This window comes from Diceros bicornis, chromosome X (assembly GCF_020826845.1).
Source record: "Diceros bicornis minor isolate mBicDic1 chromosome X, mDicBic1.mat.cur, whole genome shotgun sequence".
In the NCBI taxonomy this organism is placed as follows: domain Eukaryota; kingdom Metazoa; phylum Chordata; class Mammalia; order Perissodactyla; family Rhinocerotidae; genus Diceros; species Diceros bicornis.
Window position 1 is genome coordinate 14,105,927 of NC_080781.1, and position 26,244 is coordinate 14,132,170.

Below are 26,244 nucleotides of genomic sequence, written 5' to 3' on the forward strand. Positions count from 1 at the left end.
CATTTCCCTCAATATTTCCACAAGAAACCTTCACTCATCTCCCCCAGGAAAGGGAGCGTTAGGGCAAACGCTTCTCTGTCTGCCTGATGATGGAGGGGAACTGACCAACTGAAAGGCCTGTCACTCCTTTTCTCTCTGCTTGGCTGGTGGGATGTGTTGATGCACACCTGTGGTCCCTGCAGGGGGCTGCACTTGTAGACTTGGGGCCAGAACACGTGTTCTAAGCAATAGATTTGCAGGTGGAAGGCAAGAAAGGGCCTCAGGTCCAAGTTGCGTTCTTCATCGCAGTTCACGGGAAGGCCTGCATTCAGGGGCTTCTTGGGTCTTTAATCAGTTAATAGAGCTGACATTGGGCTCTTGGATCTTGAAATATGACACCATTTGTCAGAACCCCCAGGGAAGGTGGGTGAGTGCTTGCATCCCCCAGACTCCTGACAGTGAATGGCTCCTTGATGGCTTTGCTCGGGTGTTTCCCAAGTGCTTCAAATTCCGTATGCCCAAAAGTGAGCTCCCCCTCACACCTGCTTCTCCCGTGGTGCCTGTCTTGGCGATTGGCCTTAGCGTTCTGGTGGTATCCCAAGCTGACATTCTAGATGTCTGAGCATAGGAGGCCCTTGGGCCTCTCTTCTCACCCTTCCCATGCAGTGCCCTTCTTGTTGGCTGCACCCTGCTTATCACTCAGGTCTCAGCCGGGGCATCACCTTCACCTGAGTCTTTGCTTACCCACAAGGCCCGGTGCTCCTGCAGCCCCCATACTTGCCCACTGTCGTCCTAATGCCACTGAAACATGGTTGCCTGGTCATTTCTCTGCCTCTCCTGCTAGACTGCAAGCTCCTTGTAAACGAGGTCTGGGCTTGTTCATCTTTGAAGACCAGCGCTAGCACAGGGCCTGCCTGTAGTAGCTTTTCAATAAATATTTCTTGAATAACACTCAGGCCCGACAATACCTGAGGCTGTATAGCATAGTGGTCGCAAACCCAGCTTTGGAACCTGAGGCCTGGGTTCAGACCCTGCTATTTGTGTGATCTTGGGTGAGTTCCTTAACTTATTGAACCTCAATTTCTCCACTAATAAGATGGGGATAATAAGCACTTCCTAGGGCTGTGATGATGAAATGCAGCAATCCATGCAAAACACCTAGGGCAGTGTGCGGCACGTAGTAAGTGTTTGGTGTTTTGTAGTATCTATTAATAATAATAACGGTAATAATAATACAATTATCCTTAATGGAAAGGAGAAGGTTATAAGAAACTTTCTGGAGGGAGGAACTAGAAATGAGGCATGCTGAATGCCTGCATAATGGGTTTAGAAGAGGTGAGGAGTGGGTGGGAACCGAGGCTTCTAGCTAGGGCAGTGAAAATGCAGGAGCAGGTGGGATTACTTTTGGAAAGAATGGAAAGGTAGGGAAAAATGGGGCAGGGGGATGGAAGACAGAAGCTTGAGAAATCCTGCATCTGAGGGATAAGAGGAGTCGAAACAGGAAAGAGAATGATTACGAGTAGGAGACTACGGTTGGTCAAGGATGCTGTGCTGAGCAGAAGGTCTGTGAATAGACTAGAAGAGGCAGCTAGAATCTGCCAAATGGGGGAGCATTAGCGCCCTTGGCAACAAGCTGTTTCAGTAGAGTCAGAGGAAGGAAAGCTGCACTCCGCAAGAGGTGAGAGAGGGCCATGTTAGGGACGAAGCGGGCACACCGAGCCGAAGCCGTTTGTTGTGCTGCAGTGTGTGTTTCTGTGATGCAGATTAGTTTGTGGGTAAATAGAGGACTGATGTTGGTATAATGTGGAAGTCACATGGGTTCATGTGGAGGGTTTTTCTTCTCAGCGAGTTAATGTTTTGCATCACTGTCTAGTAGCAGCTGAAAGCAAGGTACTCTAGCACAGCTGAACACAGCAAGCCTCGGGGAGATAGAGAGCTGCACATGGCGCCCTGTCTCCCTGGCCTCTTCTGCTTGGCTGTGTGGTACCTGCTCTGTCTTGAAGGGCTTTGGGAGCAGTCCTCATCGATCTTGGTGCATTTACTCATTGATTCCACACCACTCGGCAGCCTGAACCACTCTGTTGACTCCTTCCATCATGCTTACACCCCCCCACCACCTTTTTTAAGGTAAAGAGTTATATCTACTAGAGTGCTTCTTTATTGGGAATTTAATATTTTTTTTAAAAATCTCAGTGTTTTTTATTATGGTTGTTGTTTTTGTTAGTGCTCAGGTTAAAATTTTAACTTCATTCCCAATCCTATTTTTCCAATAAGCCTTGTTATTTTTACTTTGAGCTTGTAAAGCATTAGTTTTTAGCAATACGTATGTCCAATTATAGAAGACATTCCCATGACTCTTTTCCTAAGGTTGAACAAGGCTGGAAGGAGGAATGGGAGAGAATAGCAGGGTCTATCAGGTTTTTCCCAAGGATCAGCAGACCTGACCATGCTCAGCTAGCAATTTGGTCTAAATCAGTTTTCCCTTAGTGATTATTTTCTTAAGTGCTCTTCATTATATATTTAGGTGGTTGTATTTTTGCGTTTTTTCCTCTCTGTGATCTTTTGCTACAGTCTGAACAAGCGTCCGAGGCCGAGTTACACTCCCAGCTCAACAGAGCCCCCTCCCAAGCTGCAGAAAGTAGTCCAACAAAGAAGGTAAGGCCAGCATGAGGGTGTGACTGTGATGGCATTGTGAGCCTCTCCCCTGGGCTTCTTGCCTCCATTAGCAAATCTACCCTTTTAAAGTTTTCATGTCCTGACATGAATGTTAATGATTCACATTTCCTAGAATTGGGGTTCTTTGTGAAGTTTAGGGTCTTGATGACTCCTGGGCTTAACCTTGATGTCACTGACAGTTTGTACTTTCTTCTTCAACCTCCCAGCTAAATATGGCGGCCTTGCTTTGGGCAAGATGAGGAGGTGTGGTGGAGAGGGACAGATGCTGTCAGCAGAACCCTGCACGCTGCTAAGGTGCTAGGAGTGCCTTGTAGGGGTGGGGAAGTCTCCCCTGCTCTTTGTGCCATGGTCTCCTCTTGCATCCCGGTGTCTTCACTGTAGCCCACCCGTGTCACTGAGTCACGGGTCATTTGCTCAGTAAGCACCACTCAGCCATCGTGCTCTCCTTTCACCTTGTCACCCTCTTCTTGTCTTTCCCCATTTTCTCAGGCCCTTCCCATCAAAGAGAGCAGGCCCTGGGCTCGGGAGCACAGGTGAGGCAGGGGCCTCCAAGGAAGCAGGTCAGCTGTCTCCTTCCAGAAGGCACTGTGGCTCTTGAGCTTGACTTCGTGTAGGAATTGGGAGTAGGAGAATAATGAGCATATGACTAACACCTTTACAAATTTCAAAACTTATATTCCACAAAGCCCAAAAGGGAGGCAAGGGCCAGTTTTGTCTTCAGTTAGAAAAGGCCCTGTGGTGTGAGATGCACACAGCATTTTAAAAAAAAGAAGGCAGGCAGGAAGGGCAGGCGGGCCACTGGACTCTGATTCCTGTGTCCTTCCAGGTGACAAAAAGTGGTAATAGGCTGCAAGCATGAAAAAAGAAAAAGAAAGAAAGGCCACTGGAATCTAATGCCTGTGTCCCTCCAGTTCTTGCGAGGCCTTGAGTCACCCACATCTCCTTGGGTGTGGAGTTTGAAAAGAACACACGCCTGACCTTGGGGTGGGGCCTAGAGGAACATGGGGCATTGGCATGATGGGAGGGAGCATTTAATTTTTTAACTTCATGGGGTGTTTGTTTTGTTTTTAATCCACAGGACATACCATATTCTCAGCCCCCATCAAAGCCCATCCGTAGGAAATTCCGACCTGAAAATCAAGCTACAGAAAACCAAGAGCCTTCTCCCACTGTAGGCGGGCCAGCTGTAGCAACCGTGAAACCCCATCCAACAGTCCAAAAGTAAGTAGAGCAGATAAATGAGAGCAAGGTCAGAACCTTCCTTATAAATCTGTGTGTCTATATAAATGGAAATATGTTTACGTTTATACTCACAGCCATAGAAGAGTGTGATTTTGTGGTTGTAGTCTGACCTTCCTCATGTCCATGATGGGGTTAGTCTCCCAGTCACATAGAGAGGCTTTCTAAGCTGTAGGACTTAACCTGGGCCAAAGGGCAAGTGAGTCCCAGGCTGGGGTGTGTTTTGGTTTTGTTTGATTTCCTTCCCTTCCTCCCTCATCTTTCACGCCTTCCGACTCTCTTCCTTGTGCTGGCCCACATTTTCCTAGGAAGAAGACAGTGATTAGAGATGGCAAGTTTCCCTCTTTGCCTGTCTAATCTCATGTTCCTCTAGGGCAGATGGCCCTAGCTTCATGACCCTCAGACCCAACTTTCAGTAGATGTGGTGTGTGATTTCTTTTTAATCCCCATAAAGAGTTTCTGTTGTTGATCATCTCAGCACAGAATGGTCACATGCAGAGCCTCCAAGATATCTATCTAACCAGCTGAAACAGACATTGGAGGGGGGTGGGGACACCGGTGGACATGGCCAAGGACCAAGAGACCAGTGCTATGGACAAACCATCCTTCTCCAGAAGACTTTGGCTTTAAGAAGAGCTATCACTTGCCTCAGTTTCCCTGTACTGAAATTGAGCAAAATGTTGAGGGCAGAAACCTGCTGCTATGCGTGACTTCAAGTGAGCCCAACTAGTCACTAACGTAAATGCTCAAGATATGTCATGACACTGCTCTAGGGGCCTTGCCAATCTCAGGGGCTGCTGCAGATTTTCTCCTGCTTACACTGTTATGGAAAGAACAACTTGCCTTTGAAGCCAAAGCCCCATTCTGAATTTGGGCAGCACTCTTCTTCAGTTGATGGTTTTTGTTTTTGTTTTTCCAAATGGACAGTTCCCCATTGGTATCAGTGCATAAAGGAAGTATATTTTGTCCTTAATGGTCACTGAGACCTTTGACCATCTTCCAGCCACCCTCAAACCTAGGGGATGGATCCCTATCAAGGACAAAGATGGCTAAGCTTTATTCCATGTTCTACCCGGCTTTCCACTTCAGTCTCCACTTCACATTAATGCTAGTCAGTGAGTGGTGGCTATAATATCCTCCATAGTCGATGGCAGGGCAGCTAGTGGAGTTCATACACAGATCCTTTTCCTTTTCTTTCCTTTGTCTGTTTTTTTTAACAGCTTCGTTGAGTTGTAATTCACCTAGCATACAATTCACCCTTTTAAGTGTATAATTCAATGGTTTTTAATATATTCACAAAGTTGTGCAACCATCACCACGATCTAGTTTTAGAACATTTTCATCACCCCAAAAAGAAATTCCGTGCCCATTAACAGTCACTTTCCATTCTCCCTTTCCCCAAGTCGCAGACAACCACTAGTCTACTTTCTGTCTTTATAGATTTGCCTGTTCTGGCCATTTCATTTAAATGGAATCATGCAACATGTGGTCTTTCGTGACTGGCTTCTTTCATTTAGCATGATTTCAAGGTTCATCCATGTTGTAGCATGAATCAGAATTTAATTCTTTTTTATTGCTGAATAATGTCCTATTGTATGGATATACTGCGTTTTATTCATCCATTCATCAGTTGATGGACATTTGAGTTGTTTCCATTTTCAGCTATTAAGAATAATGCTGCTATACTATTTGTGTACAAGTTTTTGTATGGACTTCACATTTTGATTTGTCTTGAGTATATACCTAGAAGTGGAATTGCTGGGTCACGTGGTAAGTCTATATTTAATATTTTGAGGAACTGCCAAACTCTTTTCCACAGTGGTTGCCACATTTTACAATCCTGCCAGTAATGTATGAGGGTTCCAGTTCTCCTCTTCCTTGCCAACACTTATCTGTTTTTTTTTAATAGCCATTCTAGTGAGTGTGAAGTGGTATCTCATTGTGGTTTTGATTTGCATTTCCCTAATGGCTAATGATGTTGAGCATCTTTTCATGTGCTTATTTGCCATTTGTATATCTTCTTTGGAGAAATGTCTACTCAGATCCTTTGCCCATTTTTGCTTGGATTATTTATCTTTTTATTTTTGAGTTATGAGTTTTTTACATATTCTGATACAAGTCTCTTGTCAGATATATGATTTGCAAGTGTTTTCTCTCGTCTTGTAGGTTGTTTTTTTGCTTTCTTGATAGTATTATTTGTAGTACAAAAGTTTTTAATTTTGATGAAGTCCAATTTATCTATTTTTTTTCTTTTGTCACTTGTGCTTTCAGTGTCATATCTAGGAAACCATTGCCTAACCCAAGTTCACGAAGATTTGTTCCTGTGTTTGCTTCTAAAAGTTTTATAAGTTTTAGGTCTTACATTGAAGCCCATGGCTCAGTTTTGAGTTCATTATAGTGTATAGTATGAGGAAGGGATCCAACTTCATTCTTTTGCATATGGATATCCAGTTGTCCCAGCACCATTTGGTGAAAGGAGATACTTTTATCTGCCTGTTCAGTGACTCTCTCTCACCATGATACTCTTTCACTAGTTAGGTGACCACATGGTGTCAGGCTGGGAGGCTAGCACCCGTCAGCAACACTTAATAGTGCTGTAAATGGCAGGGATCTAAGCTTTGAGGTCAGGGAACTTCATACAACTTATTTTAGTTCCCAGACCAGTTTATTTTGGAGTGATAAAAATCAACTTAGCACTATAGTTTTTTTTTTTTTTTTTTTTTTGTGAGGAGATCAGCCCTGTGCTAACACCCGCCAATCCTCCTCTTTTTTTTTTTTGCTGAGGAAGACGGCCCTGGGCTAACATCTGTGCCCATCTTCCTCCACTTTATATGGGACGCCGCCACAGCATGGCCTGCCAAGCAGTGCGTCGGTGCGCGCCCGGGATCCGAACCAGCGAACCCCGGGCCGCCGCAGCGGAGCGCGCGCACTTAACCGCTTGCGCCACCGGGCCGGCCCCAGCACTATAGTTTTTTAAGCCCTGGAGAGAGACAGCCAGACACATGATGGTTAGTCTGTATAGTCGTTTCTGAACCAGGGTTCTGGAAAGAACGAAGCTCTGATGCCCTTAGACATCTATTGTCTGTAGTAAGTTAACCTCTCTCTTGCATCTAGAGTGGTCTTTACTATGCATTGTCTTTGGGAAAATTGAGACAAGAGTCACAAATAATTTTCTTAATTCTCTCACAGAACACTGGTTAAGAAAGGCTAAAAAAATAGACTAGTTGCAAAACAGTCATCAGCTCTTTCGGAAGTGAACATCAGAACTGACCTATCAAAAGAAACAAATTCTCCTTCAAATATTATTATTGTCTGCTCCATTCAGGGCAAAGGAACTAATAAAGTGTTCTCTCCAAGTGAGCTGCTAAGTCCAGGTTATAAGTAATAAACAGCTCTAAGATTGTGTCATCATCAGTGAGCTGCCTATGAGGACAAAGTGTGTTTTTCTTAGAAATAATTTGGCTTAGTTGGTTTTTCCCCATAGCTTGTGTATCTGCTAAGAATGGACTTTAGGAAAATAGAATGGCTTGAGCAGTTTGGAGATAGAGAATGTAGTGTAACAGTACTATAGCTGAACCTCTGCCAGCCTCCATGGCCTCTGCTCTTCTCTGTAACCCCAGGAGGTATCCTGGACCACCCCAGGCCATGCCCAGCAACAAGTGTGGTAGTGTCTGCTTGCCTGCATGACGTTCGTAATGTGGCTGGGATTCTGTTTCCCTTCCCACCTCATGTTGGGCGGTATTGGACTGTCTGTGGGATTGATGATTGGCATCCCTAATAAAAACCTACCATTTCCAAGTAGACCAAAGGTAATACAAGTTCACTCGTAGAAGCTATACTCAGAATTCCTTGGGAGAAATCAGGGCCCAGGGTGAAGACTAAGAAGATTTTTGTCATCTAGAGACCCTAGTTTATATTCTTTTACATATTGCTTCAGCTGCTTGAAAAAAGACCGGGTGACAGTTGCTCAAATAACATAGAAATGGACTTCTTTCTTATGTAAAAGTCTGAGTTGGTGAGTGGTCCAGAAGCATAGAGTAGCTCTGTCCAGGAACCCAGGTATCTTTTGTCTTCTTTTTCTAAATACCTGTGGGGGTTGCCTTTATCCACATGGTTGAAGGTGGCTCACCACTAACATGTTCACGTTCCAGGCCCCCAGAATGGGGAAGGAACAAATGGAGAGAAAACAGATTACTTTTAAGGACACGGCTCAGAAGTGGCACACACATCACTTCTCTCTGATTCCTTTGACCAAAACTTAGTCATATGGTCTCACCTACCTTCAAGGGAGACAGGGAATTGTAGTTTCTAGTTGGATAGCCATGTGCCTAGCTCAAACTGAGGATGATGTGCTTCTGAAAACAAAAAGGTACAGAATAGGTTTGGGAGGATAGTCTGCCACAAAACCTTTAGTGGACAGTGTCTCACAGTGCTGCAGTTCAAAATCGATAGATAGCATGACACACAATAGAACTGGGCAAAAGAAATCTCTGCTTAACTATTACTCCCTCATCTTCCTCCTTGGAAACCAGGCCAGTTAGAGCCCAGCCTGGAACAGTGAGTAGCAATATTAGGAGAACTTGAAGAGACAAACTCAAGAAGCAACTCTTGAGAAGGTGAGGCAAGTTAAATAAATGCCTTTGCTGAACCCTTGAAAGGTATTCTGGGCTTGGTCCTATCTTTGCGTTATTTAGGGCTCCTTTGGTTGCAGATAATAAAAAGCTTGAGGTTGCAAAACCATATTATTTATTATAAGGATATAGGGGTGACTCTGGAAACCCGTGGCAGGAATGGATTGGAAGAGAGGATTGCAAACCTTTTGAGGCTCCTTCTGATTCTTCTCAATTTTCTTAGAGTGTTTTTGTCACTTTTATCTCTGAAGATTCTCAACCACCTTCAGCTCACTGTGCAGGACCCAGGCTGAACTGAACTCTTAGTCATAACCCACATCCCTGGGAGAGAGAATCTGGTCAGCTCAGCATGGGCCAGCATCCATTCAAGTGTGAAAATAGAGGTGCAAGTTTCTTGAGACAAACTGCCTGCCAGGGGCCCATTCCTGTGGAGAAGGGGAAAGGGGATAGAGAAGGTTCCCAGAGAAGGGGGAAACTGTTATAAGCTGGGCACACATTGCATAGTAGTAGTTTAAGGAGGGGCATCAGTTCTGATCAACATCTTTTTTTTTTAAACTCTTTATTTTGAAATAATTATAGATCCACAGGAAATTACAAAAATAGTACAAAGAAGTCCTGTGTATCTTTCACCTGGTTTCTCCCAGTGATTACATTTTACCTAACTATAGTACAATATCAAAACCAGGAAATTGACATTGAGACAGTGTATGTGTGTAGTTCTGTGCCATTTTATCACGTGTGGAGTCTTGTAACCACCACTGTAATGAAGATACAGAAGTCGCACCTACCCCCTCCCCACCATTCCTTACCCGTGGCAACCATTGATCTGTTTTCCATCTCTGTAATTTTGTCATTTTGAGAATGTTATATAAATAGCATGACACAGCATGTGACCTTTTGAGTTTGGCTTTTTTCACTCGGCATAAATGCCCTTGGCATCCATCCAAGTTGTTACGTATCTCAATCAGTACTGCTAAGCGGTGTTCTATGGTGTGGATGTACCGCAGTTTGTTTAGCTATTCACCTGTTGAGAGACATTTTTGTTGTGTCTAGTTATTGAGTATTACAGATAAAGCTGCTGTGAGCATCTATGTACAGGTTCCTGTGTGTACATAAGTTTTCATTTCTCTGGGATAACTGTCCAGGAGTGTGATTGTTGGGTTATGTGCTAAGTGTTATGTTTAGTTTTTAAAGACACTGCCAAGTTGTTTTCCAAAATGGCTGTACCATTTTACATTTCCACCAGCAACGTATGAGAGATTCAGTTTCTCCACATCCTCACCAGCATTTGGTACTGTCACTTTTTTTTTTATTTTAGCTGTTGTAATAGGTGTGTAGTTCTTTCCCATTGTGATCTTAATTTGCATTTCCCTAATGGCTAGTGATGTTGAACATCTTTTCATGTGTGTATTTGCCATCATATATTCTCTTCGGTGACATGTCTCTTCATGTCCTTTGTCCATTTTCTAATTGTTTTTTTACTGTTGAGTTTTCAGAGTTCTTTATATATTCTAAATACAAATCAATTGTCAGATCTGTGGTTTGCAAATATTTTCTCCCAGTCTGTAGCTTGTCTTTTCATCTGCTTAACAGAGTCTTTCACAGAGCAAAAGTTTTTAAAATTTTGATGAAGTCCAACTTATTGATTTCTTTTTCTTTTATGGATCATGCTTTTGTTGTCACATCTAAAAACTCTTCACCAAGCCCTGGGTTCTGAAGATTTCCTCTTGTGTTTTCTTCTAAAAGTTTTATAATTTTACACTTCACACTTCAGCACTGTTGAAAAGGCTATTCTGTCTCCATTGACTTTGTTTTGCACCTCTGTCAGAAATAAGTTGGCCATACTAGTGTGAGTCTATTTCTGGGTTCTCTGTTCTGTTCCATTGATCTATGTGTCCTTTCCTCTGCCAGTACCACACAGTCTTCATTACCTAATTACTTGATACTATAGCTATGTAATGTCTCCTGTTTCTCCCACTTTGTTATTCTTTTTCAAAAATGTTTTAGCTATTCTAATTCTTTTGTCTTTCCATGTAAATTTTAGAATCATTTTGTCTTTAACTACAGAAAATTTTGCTGAGATTCCTACAGGAATTGTGTCAAACTTTTATATCAATCTGGAGAGAGTTGACATCTTTACTATGTTGAGTCTTCCACTCCTTGAACATGATATATTTCTCCATTTATTTAGATTCTATTTTATTTCTTTCATCAGTGTTGTATAGTTTTCAGCATGTAAATTCTGTACAGGTTTTGATATATCTAAGGATTTCAGTTTGAGTCTTTATAAATAATATATTTTTAATTTCGATTTCCAAGTGTTCATTGTTAGTATATCAAAATATTATTGATTTTGGTATGTTAATCCTCTGTCCTGAAAACTTACTTCTATCCTTGCTGAAATGACTCATTAGTTCTAGGAGTTTTTATAGATTCCTTGGGATTTTCTACATAGACCATTATATCATCTGCAAATAGGGACAGTTTTCATTTCTTTCTTTTTTTGTGTGTGTGAGGAAGATTGACCCAGAGCTAACATCTGTTTCCAGTCTTCCTCTTTTACTTGAGGAAGATTGTCGCTGAGCTAACATCTGTGCCAATTTTCCTCTATTTTATATGTGGGGCACCACCACAGCATGGCTTGATGAGCGGCATGCAGGTCCACGCCTGGGATCTGAACCCGTGAACTCTGGGCTGCTGAAGCAGAGTGCGTGAACTTAACTGCTATGCCACTGGGCCGGCACCTTCATTTCTTTCTTTTCAGTATGTGTGCCGTTTATTTCCTTTTCTTGCATTATTGTGCTGACTAGGACTTCCAGCACTATGTTGAAAATAATGGTAAGAATAGAAATCCTTGCCTTGTTCCTAATCTTAGGGGGAAAGCATTCAGTTTTTCATTAAGTTTGATGTTAGCTGTAGTTTCTTTATCAAGTTGAGAATGTTCACCTCTAGTCATAGTTTTCTGAGTTTTTATCATGAATGGTGTTGAGTTTTATCAGGTGCCTTTTCTACATCATTTGATATGGTCATGTGATTTTTTTCTTCTTTCAGCTGTTAAGATGGGGGATTACATGGATTGATTTTTGAATATTGAGTTAGTCTTGCATCCCTGGAATAAACTCCTCTTGGTCATGGTGTATAATTCTTTTTATATATTGCTGAATTCTATTTGCTAATACTTTGTTAAAGATTTTTCACATATATTCAGGAGGGATATTGTGTCTAATTTTTGTCTTGCTAGGTTGCCACTTTCCAAGTCCTTTGGCTAGAGAGTGTAGGATTTTGGGGAGGCTTTTTTTGTCTGCCTTCATTGACATTTATGCATTGCCATCTTCTCCACTATCCAGTATAGAATATATGTAGCAAAAAAGAAAACCCAGGGAATTCACTGCTATGTGGTTCCCTGGGTACTGAGTTCCCTAGCTGATTTGCCCTCTTCACTCCACTTTTTGGAGTTATCTTATGTTTGTTGTATGTATTGCCTCTGGAGTTTTAACTGTACTTAGTGGGAGGAATTGAGAGAAGTGTGTCTACTCTATCTTGTCCTGAAACCAGAAATCCAATCTATATCTTTTTTTTTGTTTATTTTTATGAGGAAGATTAGCCCTGAGCTAACATCCATTGCTAATCCTCCTCTTTTTGCAGAAGAAGACTGGCCCTGGGCTAAAATCTGAGCCCATCTTCCTCTACTTTATATAGGACACCACCACAGCCTGGCTTGACAAGCAGTATGTCAGTCCGTGCCTGGGATCCGAACCTGCGAACCCTGGGCCGCCAAAGCAGAGTGCATGAACTTCTGCTACGCCACCGGGCTGGCCCAATCTATATCTTTTTAAAAGTAGATTTTGAAGCCTCTGCCCTGCCTATTTATGGATGAAAAAGTTAATCTTTAGCTCTATACTTGTTGGGGAAGGGAGTATGTCTTCTACAGATTAGCTGAGTGGCCGGCATAGTGTATATTCTCAGCGAATATTAATCAGATCTCTACAGTGGTCACAATGCATTCCAGTTCAGTTGCTCTGGCCTAGAACCCATCTCCTAGTGACTACAAAAATGTTTGTTTTTATAGGGGAACTTAAATTTCCCTTTTGCTTTGCGAGTTCAGTATTTCTTGCTGTGGGATATAAGGTTGTAGGTTATACAACCACGTTGATTTATCATTCCAACCGTGGAGAGTTTTGAGGGGTAAGAGAGCGCTCAAAATAATTAAAGCCAAAGAAGAAGTGTAAGCAGAGACTGTAAGAGGCAAAGTGGGATATATGGTCACCCTAGTTATACATGTTCTGTGAATTTACTGTTGACTTAATTTGGGAATACTGGTTTTAAAACATTTCTGCATTTCTCAAGTGCCACAGATGTATGCTGGTGTGCGCACATGCACGTGCACACTCACACAGTCAGGCATTCGTGCCTAATAATAAAGAAAGAAAGGAGAGTTATGTAGGCTGACTAAGTTAATGTATGATTTTTGCTAAAGAAAATGTTCTTCTTTTCCTTCAGACTTGTCCACAGGGGCCACCTGCAGGTCTTTTAAATGGCTTTAATACTTACACAAAAAAGGCACTCCAGTTAATATGTTTTGTCAGGAAGAAATACATATTAAAATGTCTTGGAATAAATAGGATGCGAAGTGTTTTAAAAGGCCCAATTTACAGCTTTTCTTCAAGTTATAAAATGGGAATTACTTCAGGTGTAGATAATTCATCCCGACAAATTTGTTTCATTTAGCGTGTGCCTGCCTGTCTGTGAATATGTGATTTTATTTTTGGAGCCCTGTGACATTAGCCCCTTGTTAGTTTAGCACTTCTTATGAATCAGAGTTCTGACCCACAAGGGTCCAGACCTCTAAGTTCTGTTTCACTGAACTGTTTGTACTTTTTGTAGACAGTCTTCCAGACAGAAGAAGGCTATTCAAACTGCTATCCGCAAAAATAAAGAGGCAAACGCAGTGCTGGCCCGCTTGAACAGTGAACTCCAGCAGCAGCTCAAGGTAAGGAGCTTCCTGAATTTGAGTTACCAGGCTTTTCATCTACTTGTTTTGTTTTGTTTTGCTTTGACCGTTGTCTGAGCACCTGGTTCCATTGCTGTTGGTAAGACTTGCCTCTTTGTTCTCAAACTCCTTTTGGAAGGCATAGAATCATTGTATTTAAGTTTCATGGGTTGTTTCTTGTATGCTTAGAGAAAGACCAGTAACTTATAATATGTAGGCTGCATATTGTGTGTTGGTTAAAAGGACAGAGAATCTATTACAAAGGGTGTTTGAAGCATTCTTTATTGTCCAAAGCTGCTGGGTAAACCCTTAATTGTTTGGATCTTCCCTGAATGATAATATACTTATTTCAGTGGAGGAGGGTGGCCCTGATAGGCCAGCTCCTCCCTGGTACCTTGGAAATGATTCCATATCACCTTGTCAAGGACATCACCCCTGTCCTTAACACCTGTTTCTCTTCACCATTAATCTCCCCTGTGTTAGTTTCCCAGGGCTGCCATAACAAAGTGCTACAAACTTGGAGGCTTAAAATAACAGAAATCTATTCGCACAGCTCTGGAGGCTAGAAGTCTGAAATCAAGGTGTCAGCAGAGCCATGTTCTTTCTCTGAGAGCTGTAGGGGAGAAGCCTTCCTTTCTTCTTCCCAGTTTCTAGTAGTTGCTGGCAATCCTTGGTATTCCTTGGCTTGTAGATGCGTCACACCAATTTCTGCCTCCACTGTCACATGGCGTTCTGTCTGTGTCTGTGTCCAAATTCCTCTTGTTATTGTGTCCTCTTCTTATAAGGACACCAGTCATTGGATTAGGGCCCACCCTAATCTAGCATAACTTCATTGTAACTAAATTACATCCGCAAAGATCCTATTTCCATGTAAGGTCACATTTATAGGTACTGGGGGTTAGAACTTAAACATATCTTTTCAGGGGACACAGTTCTACCCACTACATCACCTGATTCTCTACTGGATCATTCCCATCTACACATAAGCCCGCTCTGGTATTGTCCATGATCTTGACCCCCACCCTCCTTCAGCTGCTGCCCCGTCTCTCTGGGTCTCCTTCACAGCAAAGTTTCTTAGGAGTTGTTTTCATTTATTGTCTCTACTTTCTCGCCAACAGTTTTCTCTCCCTCTACTTCAGTGTGGCTTCACTCTCCTCCACTCACACTTCTTTTACAGCCAAATCCAATGGGCCTGTTCTAATGTTATTTGAATTTTCAGAAGAAGTCTGCACAATTGACCATTCCCTCTTCTGAAGTTGCTTTTCTCACTGACTTTTGGTATATCAGACTGCTCGTTTCCCTTCTAATTCACTGGTGCTTCCTCCTTAACATTCTCTGCTGTCTCTTCTTTCTTTGATTTTTATTATCCCGCCTTTTGCCACAATATTTTATTAGGAACATTTTCAAACATACAAGAAATTTGAAAGAATCATAGAGTAAGTACTTTTATAGCAACCACTTTAGCTCTACCCTTAACATTTTGCTATACTTGTTTTATCACATATCTATCCCTCTATCTACCCATCAGTCCATCTTATTTTTAACATATTTTCGAGTAAATTGCAGACATCTGTACTCGTCCCCTAAATATTTTAACTTGCATATCATTAGCTAGAGTTCAGTATTTTTACAAGTTTTCTTATGATGTAAATTTTATATACAATGAAAGCACAATTTTTTTTTTTTGAGGAAGATTGGCCCCGTGCTAACATCTGTTGCCAACCATCCTCTTTTTTTTTTCTTTTTTCTCCCCAAAGCCCCAGTACATCGTTATATTATCATAGTTGTACACTTGTAGCTCTTCTATGTGGGATGCCACCTTAGCATGGCTTGATGAGTGGTGAGCAGATCTGTGCACAGGATCCGAACCGGCGAACCCAGGGCTGCCAAAGCAGAATGTGCAGACAACCATTATGCCACTGGGCTGACCCCCAAAAGCACAAATCTTAAGTGTACATTTGCTGAGTTTTTAACAAAAGCATGTACTTATGGAACCCAAACCCCTATCGAGATATAGAACATTACCATCACCCCAGGAAGCTTCCTCATGCTCCTTCCCAGTCAGTTCCTGCCCCACTCACACAGAGGTAACCACCATTCTAAATTTTTTATGCCGTAGTGTTGCCTATTCTATAACTTTATGTAAATGGTGTCCTCAAACATGTATTTTTCTTCTTGCACCTATTATTATGTTTTTGAGATTCATTTATATTTTTGCACCTGTCAGTAATCTGTTCCTTTTTATTGCCGAGTAGTATTCCATTGAGTGAATATGCCACAGTTTGGTTATCAGTTCTATTAATGGACACCTGAGCTATTTCCAGTCTTTGGCTATTTTGAATAAAACTACATTCTTGAATAAGTCTTTGTGTGGAAATATCTTCTCATTTCTCTTGGTTCTCATATAAGTGTTGTCATGTAGTGTTTCTCCTTCTGTGTCTGGCTTATTTCCCGTAGCACAATGTCCTCCAGGTTCATCCATGTTGTTGCAGATGGCAGGATTTCTTTCTTTTTTTTTTAGGGCTGAATAATATTCCATTGCATGTATGTACATTTTCTTTATCCATTTGTCCATCAATGGACATTTATGTTGCTTCCATGTCTTGGCTGTTGTGAATAATGCTGCAGTGAACATGGGAGTACAGATATCTCTTTGAGATACTGATTTCAATTCCTTTGGATATATACCTAGAAATGGGATTGCTGGATCATATGGTAGTTCTTTTTCTAATTTTGAAGAGCCTCCATACTGTTTTCCATAGTGACTGTACAAATTTACATTCCCACTCCTGTTCTCTTTTGGTGTCTACTTTCATGGAATATCTTTTCCATCCCTTCACTTTGAGCCTATGTGTGTCCTTAAAACTGAAGTGAGTCTCTTGTAGGCAACATATAGTTGGGTCTTGTTTTTTAGCTACACTATGTCTTTTGTTTGGAGAATTCAGTCTGTTTACATTTAGAGTAATTATTGATGGGTAAGGACTTCCTAATGCCATCTTATTGTTTTCTGGCTGTTTGGTAGTTCCCTTGTTCCTTTCTCCCTATCTTGCTATCTTCCATTGTGAATTGATGATTTTATATAGTGGTATGCTTTGATTCCCTTCTCTTTATCTTTTGTGAATCTACTGTAGAGTTTGTTTTATGGTTACCATGAGGCTTACATAAAACATCATATAGCTATAATCGTCTATTTTATGCTGATAACTTCCATTGCATATAAAAACTCTACCTTTTTACTCTCTCCTTTTTTGTTTTTGATGTCATGATTTACCTCTTTTTATATTGTGTATTCATTAACAAATTATTGTAGCTATAGTTATTTTTTAATATTCTTGTCCTTTAACCTTTGTACTAGAGTTAAGTGGTTAACATACCACCGTATTACAGTATTAGAGTATTCTGAATTTGACTATATACTTAGCTTTACCAGTGTCTTATATATTTTCATATGTTTTTATGTTACTAGTTAACATCCTTTCATTTTAGCTTGACGAACTCCTTTTTGCATTTCTTGTAAGGCAAGTCTAGTGGTAATGGACTCTCTCACCTTTTGTTTGTTTGAAAAACGTTTTTTCTTGCCTTCATTTCCACAGGAGAACTTTGCTGAATAGAATATTCTTGGTTGGCAGTTTTTTTCTTTCAGGACTTTGAATGTATCATCCCACTCTCTCCTGACCTGTAAGATGCCTGCTGAGAAATCTGCTGATAGCCTTATGAAGGTTCCCTTGTACATTATAAGCTTCTTTTCTCTTTCTGCTTTTAAGATTGTCTCTTTGTCTTTGATTTTTGACAGTTTTATTATAATGAGTCTTGAAGAGGATCTCTTTAAGTTGAGTTTGCTTGGTGATCCATGAGCTTCATAAATTTTGATATCCATATCTCTGCCCAGATTTGGGAAGTTCTCAGCTATTATTTCTTTAAATAAGCTCTCTGCTCTCTTCTCTCTCTCCTAAACTTCTGGAACTCCAATAATCCACAAATTATTTCTTTTGATGGTATACCATAGATGATGTAGGCTTTCTTCACTCTTTTTAATTCTTTTTTTCTTTGTTCTCCTCTGGCTGGATAATTTCAAAGTTCCTGTCTTCTATCTCACAGATTCTTTCTTTTGCTTGATCTGTTCTGATGTTGATGCTCTCTGTTGCATTTTCCATTTCATTCACTGTATTCTTCAGCTGTAGAATTTCTGTTTGGTTCTTTTTTTTATGATTTCTATCTCTTAAAGTTCTGTTAAAGTTCTCATTTTTTTCATATAGTGTAGTTTTCCTGATTTTGTTGACTTGTCTTTCTGTGTTTTCTTGTAGCTCATTGAATTTCCTTGAAACAGCTATTTTTAAATTCATCGGGTAAATTGTAGATCTCCATATCTTTGGGATTGGTTACTGGAAGATTATTGTGGTTCTTTTGTGATGTCATTGTTTCCTTGATTTTTCATGTCCTTGAAGTTTTGCATTGCTGTCTTCATATTTGAAGTATCGGTCACCTCCTCCAGTCTTTATTAACAGCCTTCAGGAGAAAAATACCTTCCATTAGCCCTGCTAGGGATTCTGAGGCTTTCTCAGACCTTCTGTGGATACACTTGCTTAACGTTTCTTGCTCCCTCTGTAGCAAAATTCTTAAGCTTGTATGCCTTCTGATCCTGCAAAACACCAGGCCAAGTGCTGACAGCCTCCTTTTTGTTTTCCCAAAGGTGGCACTAGAGCTCAAATTTATAGTCTCTTCCTGGCCCACAGATTTGGGCCAGCACAGGCTTTCTGCATGTGCTCACTAGACATCTGCCAAACTCACTCTTGTGGCCACTGTTGGGATTGTGAACAGGGAGCTGGGCACAGGGTGGGCGTGTATGTGAGTAAAGCCTGTGGAGCATTGAGAGTGCCCCATGGCCAGTTGGAGGATCCCCAGAGACTCATAGGTGGGCTTCTTGATGGAGTCCCACAATGCATTTAGTAGGATCCATGTTCCTTTAATGCCCTTTGAGAGTCTAATCTGCCACTCTCCCAGCCTCTTCTTGCCCCCCAGTCATACAGTTCACAATTCAGTACTCTGGATGGAGCAAGAGAGAAATGAGCCTCTTTTGCAGTGTCTCACACAGCTGGGGAAGCCGGGTGCTCACTTACACACTCTCACTTCCCCCATGGGAGAAATCATGGGCTGAGGAGATCTCTCTTGGCCCTAGGCTGTGCTGCTTTGGGGGAGGGTGATGTGCTGCTTTGGGAGAAGGTGATGCAAGTAAAGTCAATCAGTTTCTCTTACCCACTCCAGTGCATCCAAACTCGTGTTTTTTTGCTCCAGTGTCGTGCTGGAACTTCTCTGCTGGAAACCTGGACTTCCACAAAGGCTCTTTCATCTGTGGGTGATTGTCTAAAACAGTTTTCCAGGGGCTCCTGGACTGCAGCTGAGAGGGGCCAGAGCTGGTTCATGGGCCGTTGCAGGGTCCAGAGCTGGAACTGAGGTCTGTGTGCCTGTTACCTAACGCCCGGCTGGGTGAGATTCCACCTGGGTCCCTTGGTGTCTAGTGCTGGATCCCAAAGATCCCAAAGGCACTTTGTCCATAAGTGGATGCCAAATTGTTGTTGTTGACAGGGAAACATGAATGAAGGACGTCTGATTCAGCCATCATGCTGATGTCACACCTGTAGTTCTATTTTTAATTTTTCAATGAATTTCCACAGTGTTTTCCATAGTGGCTACACCAGTGTCTATGATCTGTCTTGAAGTAAGTTTTGTGTATGGTGTGAGATTAACGTCAAGGTTTATTTTTTCTGTTATCAATATCTCATTAATCTAGCACCATTTGTTGAAAAGAATTTCTTTTCCTCCTTGGATTACTTTGGTGCCCTTGTCAAAAATCTAATGACCATATAACTGTAGATTTATTTCTGGGTTCTTATTCTGTTCTATTAGTCTATTCATTGATCTTTATACCAGTGCCACACAGTCCCGATTACTGTTGCTTTATAGTAAGTCCATAAGTCAGGTAGTATAAATTTTTCAACCTGTTTTTCTTTTTCAAGATTCTTTTGGATATTTTGGGCCCCTTGTTTCATATGAATTTTAGAATTGGTGAGTCATTTGCTACAAAATAGGCTGCTAGGATTATGATTGGATTTGCATTGAATCTATGTTATGAGAGGTTTGGGGGATTCCATCAGAGACGTAAAAGAAACTTGCCACTCCAAACAAATGGACTGAAGGTATATTTTATTATATAGAGGATAGTAAAGGCAATAGTCTGCAAACAGATCCGAATAGGTCAAATATTAAGAGGGAAAAACATCAGCTCGACTGGAAAGGGAAAACATCCACATCAACTGAGATAGTAGTAGATTCGAATAGATCGTATAATGAGAGGGAAAAGCATCAGCTCGACTGGAAAGGGAAAACATCCACATCGACTGAAGGGAAATGACACAAATCAACTGGAAAGAGAAACACCAGTTTGACTGAAAAGAGAACACATCAGATCGGTTACTCACAACATCCATGCCCCACTGCTGGGGAGAATCCCTTCAATTGACACGGCTGGGCGGGAATCCGATCATCAGAGGTCCTGGGCTGGGCGTCCCCTCCACAGGTGAGACTCTCACCAGGCCTCAATCTCCAGCAGTTTATATAGCATCAGCAGTTTCCAGAGTAAACAGTTACAGAATTTACAGAGCAAACATTCAATGTTCCCATGCACAAATGGTTATCAGTGGCATACATGCACTGAGCCTCCTGGCTATCGTCCCAGCCCGGCAGTTGTGTACGTGCCTTGTTTTCCCTGGTTACCATCCCAGCCCAGCATAGATGGCCAGTCTGCCCTGGACTGCAACGCCCAAAGGACCTTGAAATTTTTACAAATTGCAACTATCTCCGTGCGAGAAGGGCCAGTTCCTGGCACACAGAAAGCAGCTTTATATTTCTTTGTGTGCTGGTGGCTGTAGGTCAATGGAGCGGCCAAACATGGCTGTACTCATGTCAAGACAATCTATAGATCTGTTTAAGGAGAATTGGCATCTAAACAATGTTGAGTCTGCCAATCTGTGAGCGGAGTACATCTCTTCAATTATTTAGATCTTGTAAAATTCCTCTGTAGTTCTCAGTGTGCAAGTATTACATGTCTTTTGTTAAATTTAGTCCCAGTTTCTTTTTGTGACACTATTGCAAATTGCATTATTTTTTAAAATTTTATGTTCTGAGTTTAGGCAGGTTGCAGAATAGAAGGTCAACACACAAAAACAGTCATATTCCTATGTACAAGCAATGAACAATTGGTAATGGAAATTTGAAAAACAATACAATTCATAATAGCTTGCTTCCTCCTCCAAATGAAATACTTAGATATACATTCATCAGAACACACAGGATCTATACTGAACTGAGACTACAAAGAGCTGCTAAGAGAAATCCAAGAAGATCTAAATAAATGGAGAGACATATGCTGTTCATGTATTGGAAGACTCAACATCGCAGTGATGTCATTTTTCTCCAAAGTGATCTATAGATTCATTGCAATAACAATCAAAATCCGTGCAGGATTATTTGTAGATATAGACCAGCTAATTTGATAATTTATATGTAAGGGCCAAGGAACTGGGATAGCTAAAACAAATTTGAAAACGAAGAACAAAGTTGGAAGAATCACTTTAGTATCAAGCTTTAGTAATCAAGACAGTATGATATTGGTGGAGGGATTGATGCATAGATAATTGGCGCAGAATAGAGAGTCCTGAAGTAGACCACATGAATAGAGCCATTCGACCTTTGACAAAGGTCCAAAATCAATTCATTGAGAAAGGATAGTCTTTTCAACAAATTGGTTTGTAATAATTGGTTATCCATATGCAAAAAAATGAACCTTGGTCACCTCACACCTTACCACACACCTTATATAAAAAGATTAACTTGAAATGGTTCATAGATGCAAATGTAAAACATAAAGGTGTAAAACTTTTAGAAGAAAACCTAGGAAAAAATTTTCATGACCTGGGGTTAGAAATGACACGAAAAGCACAATCTATAACAGAAAAAAAATCAATAAATTGGAATTCATCAAAATTAAAAACTTTTGCTCTGCCTAAAACACTGTCAAGAGAATTAAGAGACAAGCTACACACTGGGAGAAAATATTTGCAGCCCACATATTTGACAGAGGACTTGTATCCAGATTATATAAAGAACTCTCAAAACTCAATAATAAGAATTCTCAAAACTCAAACAATTTGACTTAAAAATGGGCAAAGGACTTGAACAGATACTTCACCAAAGGGGCTATAAGGATGACAAACATGTGAGAAGATACCAACATCATTAGCCATTAGGGAAATGCAAATTAAAACCATGATCACATGCCACTACACACATATTAGAATTGCTAAAACGGAAAATAGTGACAACACCAGCTGGCAACCAGAACACTCATACATTGGTGGTGGGAATGCAAAATGGTACCCCACTCTGAAAAACTGGCAGTTGCTTATGAATTTATACATATACCCACCATGTGACCCAGCAGTGATATCCCAAACTGGAAAACAATCCAGATGTTCTTTAAAGGGTGAATGGATAAACTGTGGTACATTCACACAATGGAATAGTACTCAGTAGTAAAAAAGAATGATATGCACAACAACTTGGATGAACCTCAAAGACATTATGGGGCTGGCCCCATGGCTTAGCGGTTAAGTGCGTGTGCTCCGCTGCTGGCGGCCCGGGTTCGGATCCCGGTGCGCACCGACGCACCGCTTCTCCGGCCATGCTGAGGCCACGTCCCACATACAGCAACTAGGAGGATGTGCAGCCATGACATACAACTATCTACTGGGGCTTTGGGGGAAAAATAAATAAAATAAAATTATAAAAAAAGACATTATGCTGAGTGAGACAAGCTGGTGTCAAAAGGTTGTGAACTGCATGATTCCTTTTATTTGACATTCTTGAAAAGGCAAAACTATAGTGCTGGAAAACAGGCTGGTGGTTGTCAGGGGTTATGCATGAGGTGAGGGTTTATATAATGAGTAGTACCAGGGAGCATTTTGGTTGTTGGAACTGTAATGTACCCTCTTTGTGGTGGTAGTTACAGAAATCTATACGTGTGTTAAAATTTATAGAACTGCTCACTAAAAGAAAAAAGTAGTCAGTTTTACCATATGATAATAAAAAATAGAATTACTTTTTAAAAGTCAGACTTCATTCTATTTTATGAATCTTTGTATGTGACCTTGTTTTTATTCTGTATTTTGTTTGGTTTTGATTTTTCTGTCCTCTCTCTCTGCTTTGGTGTCGGTCAGTTTCATCCATTGTTCTTTTTTATGTTTATTTTTATTTTTTTGTGAGGAAGATCAGCCCTGAGCTAACATCCGTGCTAATCCTCCTCTTTTTGCTGAGGAAGACCAGCTCTGAGCTAACATCTATTGCCAATCCTCCGCCTTTTTTTTCCCCAAAGCCCCAGTAAATAGTTGTATATCATAGTTGCACCTCCTTCTAGTTGCTGTATGTGGGACGCGGCCTCAGCATGGCCGGAGAAGCGGTGCGTCGGTGTGCCGCAGGAACCGAACCCGGGCCGCCAGTAGCAGAGTGCGCACACTTAACCGCTAAGCCACGGGCCAGCCCGCATCCATTGTTCTTTATACTTGGTAAATCCTTTTGATTTGGAAACCCATGTTCTTCAGTTCTGTGAGTTTTCTTGATTTTTGTTGTTGTTAATTATTCCCCCTGCCCCATTTTCCTTGTTCTCCCTTGCTGATATTTTTCAGACATTGGACCTCTTAGCTTAGTTCTCTAATTTTCTCATATTTTCTCATTTTCTTTCTTTCCTCTTCTTTCCTTCTCTTCTTTATTTTCATCTTTTTGTCTATTTCTAGAGACTTAATTCTAAATTCTAAATCTCCTATAGTTTAATAACCACGAGTTTATTTTTTGTTCTCTGTTTTCTTTTGATGGTATCCTATTCTTGTTTCATTGTTGTAATATCTTCTCTTGATGGTAGTGTTTTTCTTCTTCCTGAATACTTGCTTTTTTATTTTGTTGTATATATTTCTCATTAGATGCTTTCCTTCAATATTTATTGGTCCTTTGCTTATGTTTAAGAGGAGGATGAGAACACTAATTGGAAGTTCATAGCATGTTGTGGGGCTTGTCAACTTTGAGCTTCACTCTTCAGCAGTCTGGCTGGGCTGTATAGTTGGGGAAGCCCCGAAGGCTGTATCATTGGCTCTTTCCTCTTGGTCTGGTTGAAGTCCCCAGGGAGGGGACTCTTTTTGTCTCCTGCATGAGGGAAAGACTTGGTTCAGTGGAGGGAGAGGGCTGTGGGTCTCAGCACCCAAGATGCTAATTTAATCCCCCTATTTCCAGTCCAGTATCTTGTCCTTAACTGTGTCTGGGTATTGCCAATTGAGAGGCCTTCTGTTTTACCTTTTCAGGGAATAAATCTTTAGTGTTCCACCCTGGTGACAGGAAGGATCTGGGGATCTAATTGCTTCTGAAGCAGATTTTCAACCAACACTTATTTTAGCCAATCCCCTCCCCTCTTTCACTCCCACTTTCATAGGTATCTGGTGCTGCCAATTTGAGTCTTTCAGGGATTCTTCCATGTAAAATCAGATGGCTTCTTGTTTTATCCCTATGCTTAGCTTGCGATTCAGTTTTCTTTACTTGATCTGTATGAGTGAAAAAGTTCTAGGTCTAGTGAACAGAAGTCTGAAGAATCATCAAAACAGAGCTCTAGTCATGGCCTCTCAATCAGTTCCCACACTAAGTCAGTTTATAGATGCAGAGCCCCTTCAATAAAGGGGCATCGGGGTCACCTTACAAAAAGACCCCATTATGCAGCCAAAAATTTATACTGTTAATCTTTCTCCAAGCCTTTTCCAAAGGGACCTGTGGCCATTTACCAGGGTCTGTGCAGTGGGGAAAGGGAACTAATCAGATTTGGGGGGGATTACTAGCCACTGGCTCTGAACTGACACTAATTTCAGGAAACTCAAAACGTCACTGTGATCCACCAGTCAGAGTAGGAGCTTATGGAGGTCAGGGGATCAGTGGAGTTGTAGCTCATGTCCATCTCACAGTGGGTCTAGTGTGAGAATCCACCCTGTGGTTATTTCCTCAGTTCCGTAATGCATAGTTGGAAGAGACCTACTCAGCAACTGGTAGAATCCCTACATTTATTTTTCTTGGATTTGCTAAGTCATTTACTATTCATCAGTTTGCTTTCCAGGTTACAAATTTTATTGCTATCACCTCTTCCCTTTTGTTTTCCCTGTACTTGTGTGTCTATAACTTAAAAATTTTTTTTTATTGTTTTAGTGGAGTTCTGGTAGGGAATGAGTATGGTACGTATGTTGAGTTCCATCTTTACTTGCAACCTCTATCTATATTCTTTTGCTAGACCATGTTATACAGTCCCATGGCTTTGGAGACCATCTATAGCCTGGTGATCATAAATTTATTTCTGAAGCCCTACTTCTCTTTCCCCTGGAGCTCTCGACATGCATTTACAACTGCTTACTCAACTTTTTCTCCTAATATATCAAATACACATCTCAGATGCTCAGTTCCCAACCCTCTCCTTGAAATGCCTATTTCTCGTCCAGTCTTCTTATACTCAATACCAGCCACCCACTTGCTCAGTCCAAAATCCCCTTCCTTTTTTCCTACATCAACTTCATCAGCAAGTCCTATCAGTTCTAGATTCAAAATATATCCAGAATCCATCCACTTCTGTCTATTATGGCTGCTACCCTGATCTAAGCCATTTTTATTTCTCACCTGGGTCTATGCAGTAACCTCCCAACTGCTCCCTGCTTGCACTCTTGCCCTGCTACAATCCACTGTCTACACAGTAGCCAGAGTGAAAATTTTGAATTCTGAATTAGGCCATGTGCCTTCCCTGATTCAAAGCCCTCAGTGCTGTTCCCCTGCACTTTGAATGGCGTCTATACTCCCTCTGTCCCCAAGGTCCCCGTGTAACTCTGACTTCAACTCCTGCCAATGTCTTCCTTGCTCCCTCTGCTCTGGTCACATACGCCTTTTTGTTCATCAAACACACCAAGCTCATTTCCTCCTTTGGGCCCTTTGCAGTTGCCATTTTGTCTCCCTGAATATCCTTCCCCCATATCGTCACATGGCTCACCCCTCACTTCACTTAAGTCTCTGCTCAAATAGCATCACCTCTGAGAAGGCTTCCCTGACCACCCTCTGCACCTTTCTCCCAGATTCCCCATTACTCTCTATTGCATCGTCTTATTGATTTCCTTCTGAAAGTATCTTGTTCTTTAACTTTGTCTTTCTCTAGCCATTTGAGTATAAACCCTCTGAGGGCATTGGTCTGATCTGTCTGTTCTTTGCTGGTACCATCACACCTAGAGCAGAATCTGGCTCATAGTAGATAGATACTCAAAGACTGTTGGATGGGTGGGTAGTGAGGATGGGTGAATATCTGCTTATTGAGTTCTACGCTGACTATTAGCATGTTCGCTCTTCTGGGACATCTCAGAATTGAGCCTTTATGCAGAATTTTTTCCCACCTTGACTGATTCTACTTAAGAATGCCTTTATGTGTCCCCCCTTTCTCCATACCAATAAATCTGTTTTAGGGCTGCAAATTTGAAGTCCCAAATAGCAGATTGCTGATCCTCTTTTCTGCGTTTAGCCAAGAAGTCACACCTTAAGCCATATTTTGTGCAGGAGCCTCGATGCGACTTTGGTGGAGGGATGACCGGTACACTTTCTCCCTCAGACCTCACT

The 26,244-nt window shown here is 41.4% G+C and overlaps 1 protein-coding gene across 2 annotated transcripts in view; it reads left to right on the forward strand.

The window, feature by feature from the left end:
- The window catches only part of REPS2 (RALBP1 associated Eps domain containing 2), a 207,714-nt gene that overhangs the window by 178,260 nt on the left and 3,210 nt on the right, over positions 1-26,244 (forward strand). For both annotated transcript variants that reach the window (XM_058535505.1, XM_058535506.1), the window contains exons 15-17: positions 2,551-2,634; positions 3,734-3,876; positions 13,410-13,515. In XM_058535505.1, coding sequence (XP_058391488.1) covers positions 2,551-2,634; positions 3,734-3,876; positions 13,410-13,515 — 333 coding nt within the window. The remainder of the gene's footprint in view (positions 1-2,550; positions 2,635-3,733; positions 3,877-13,409; positions 13,516-26,244) is intronic.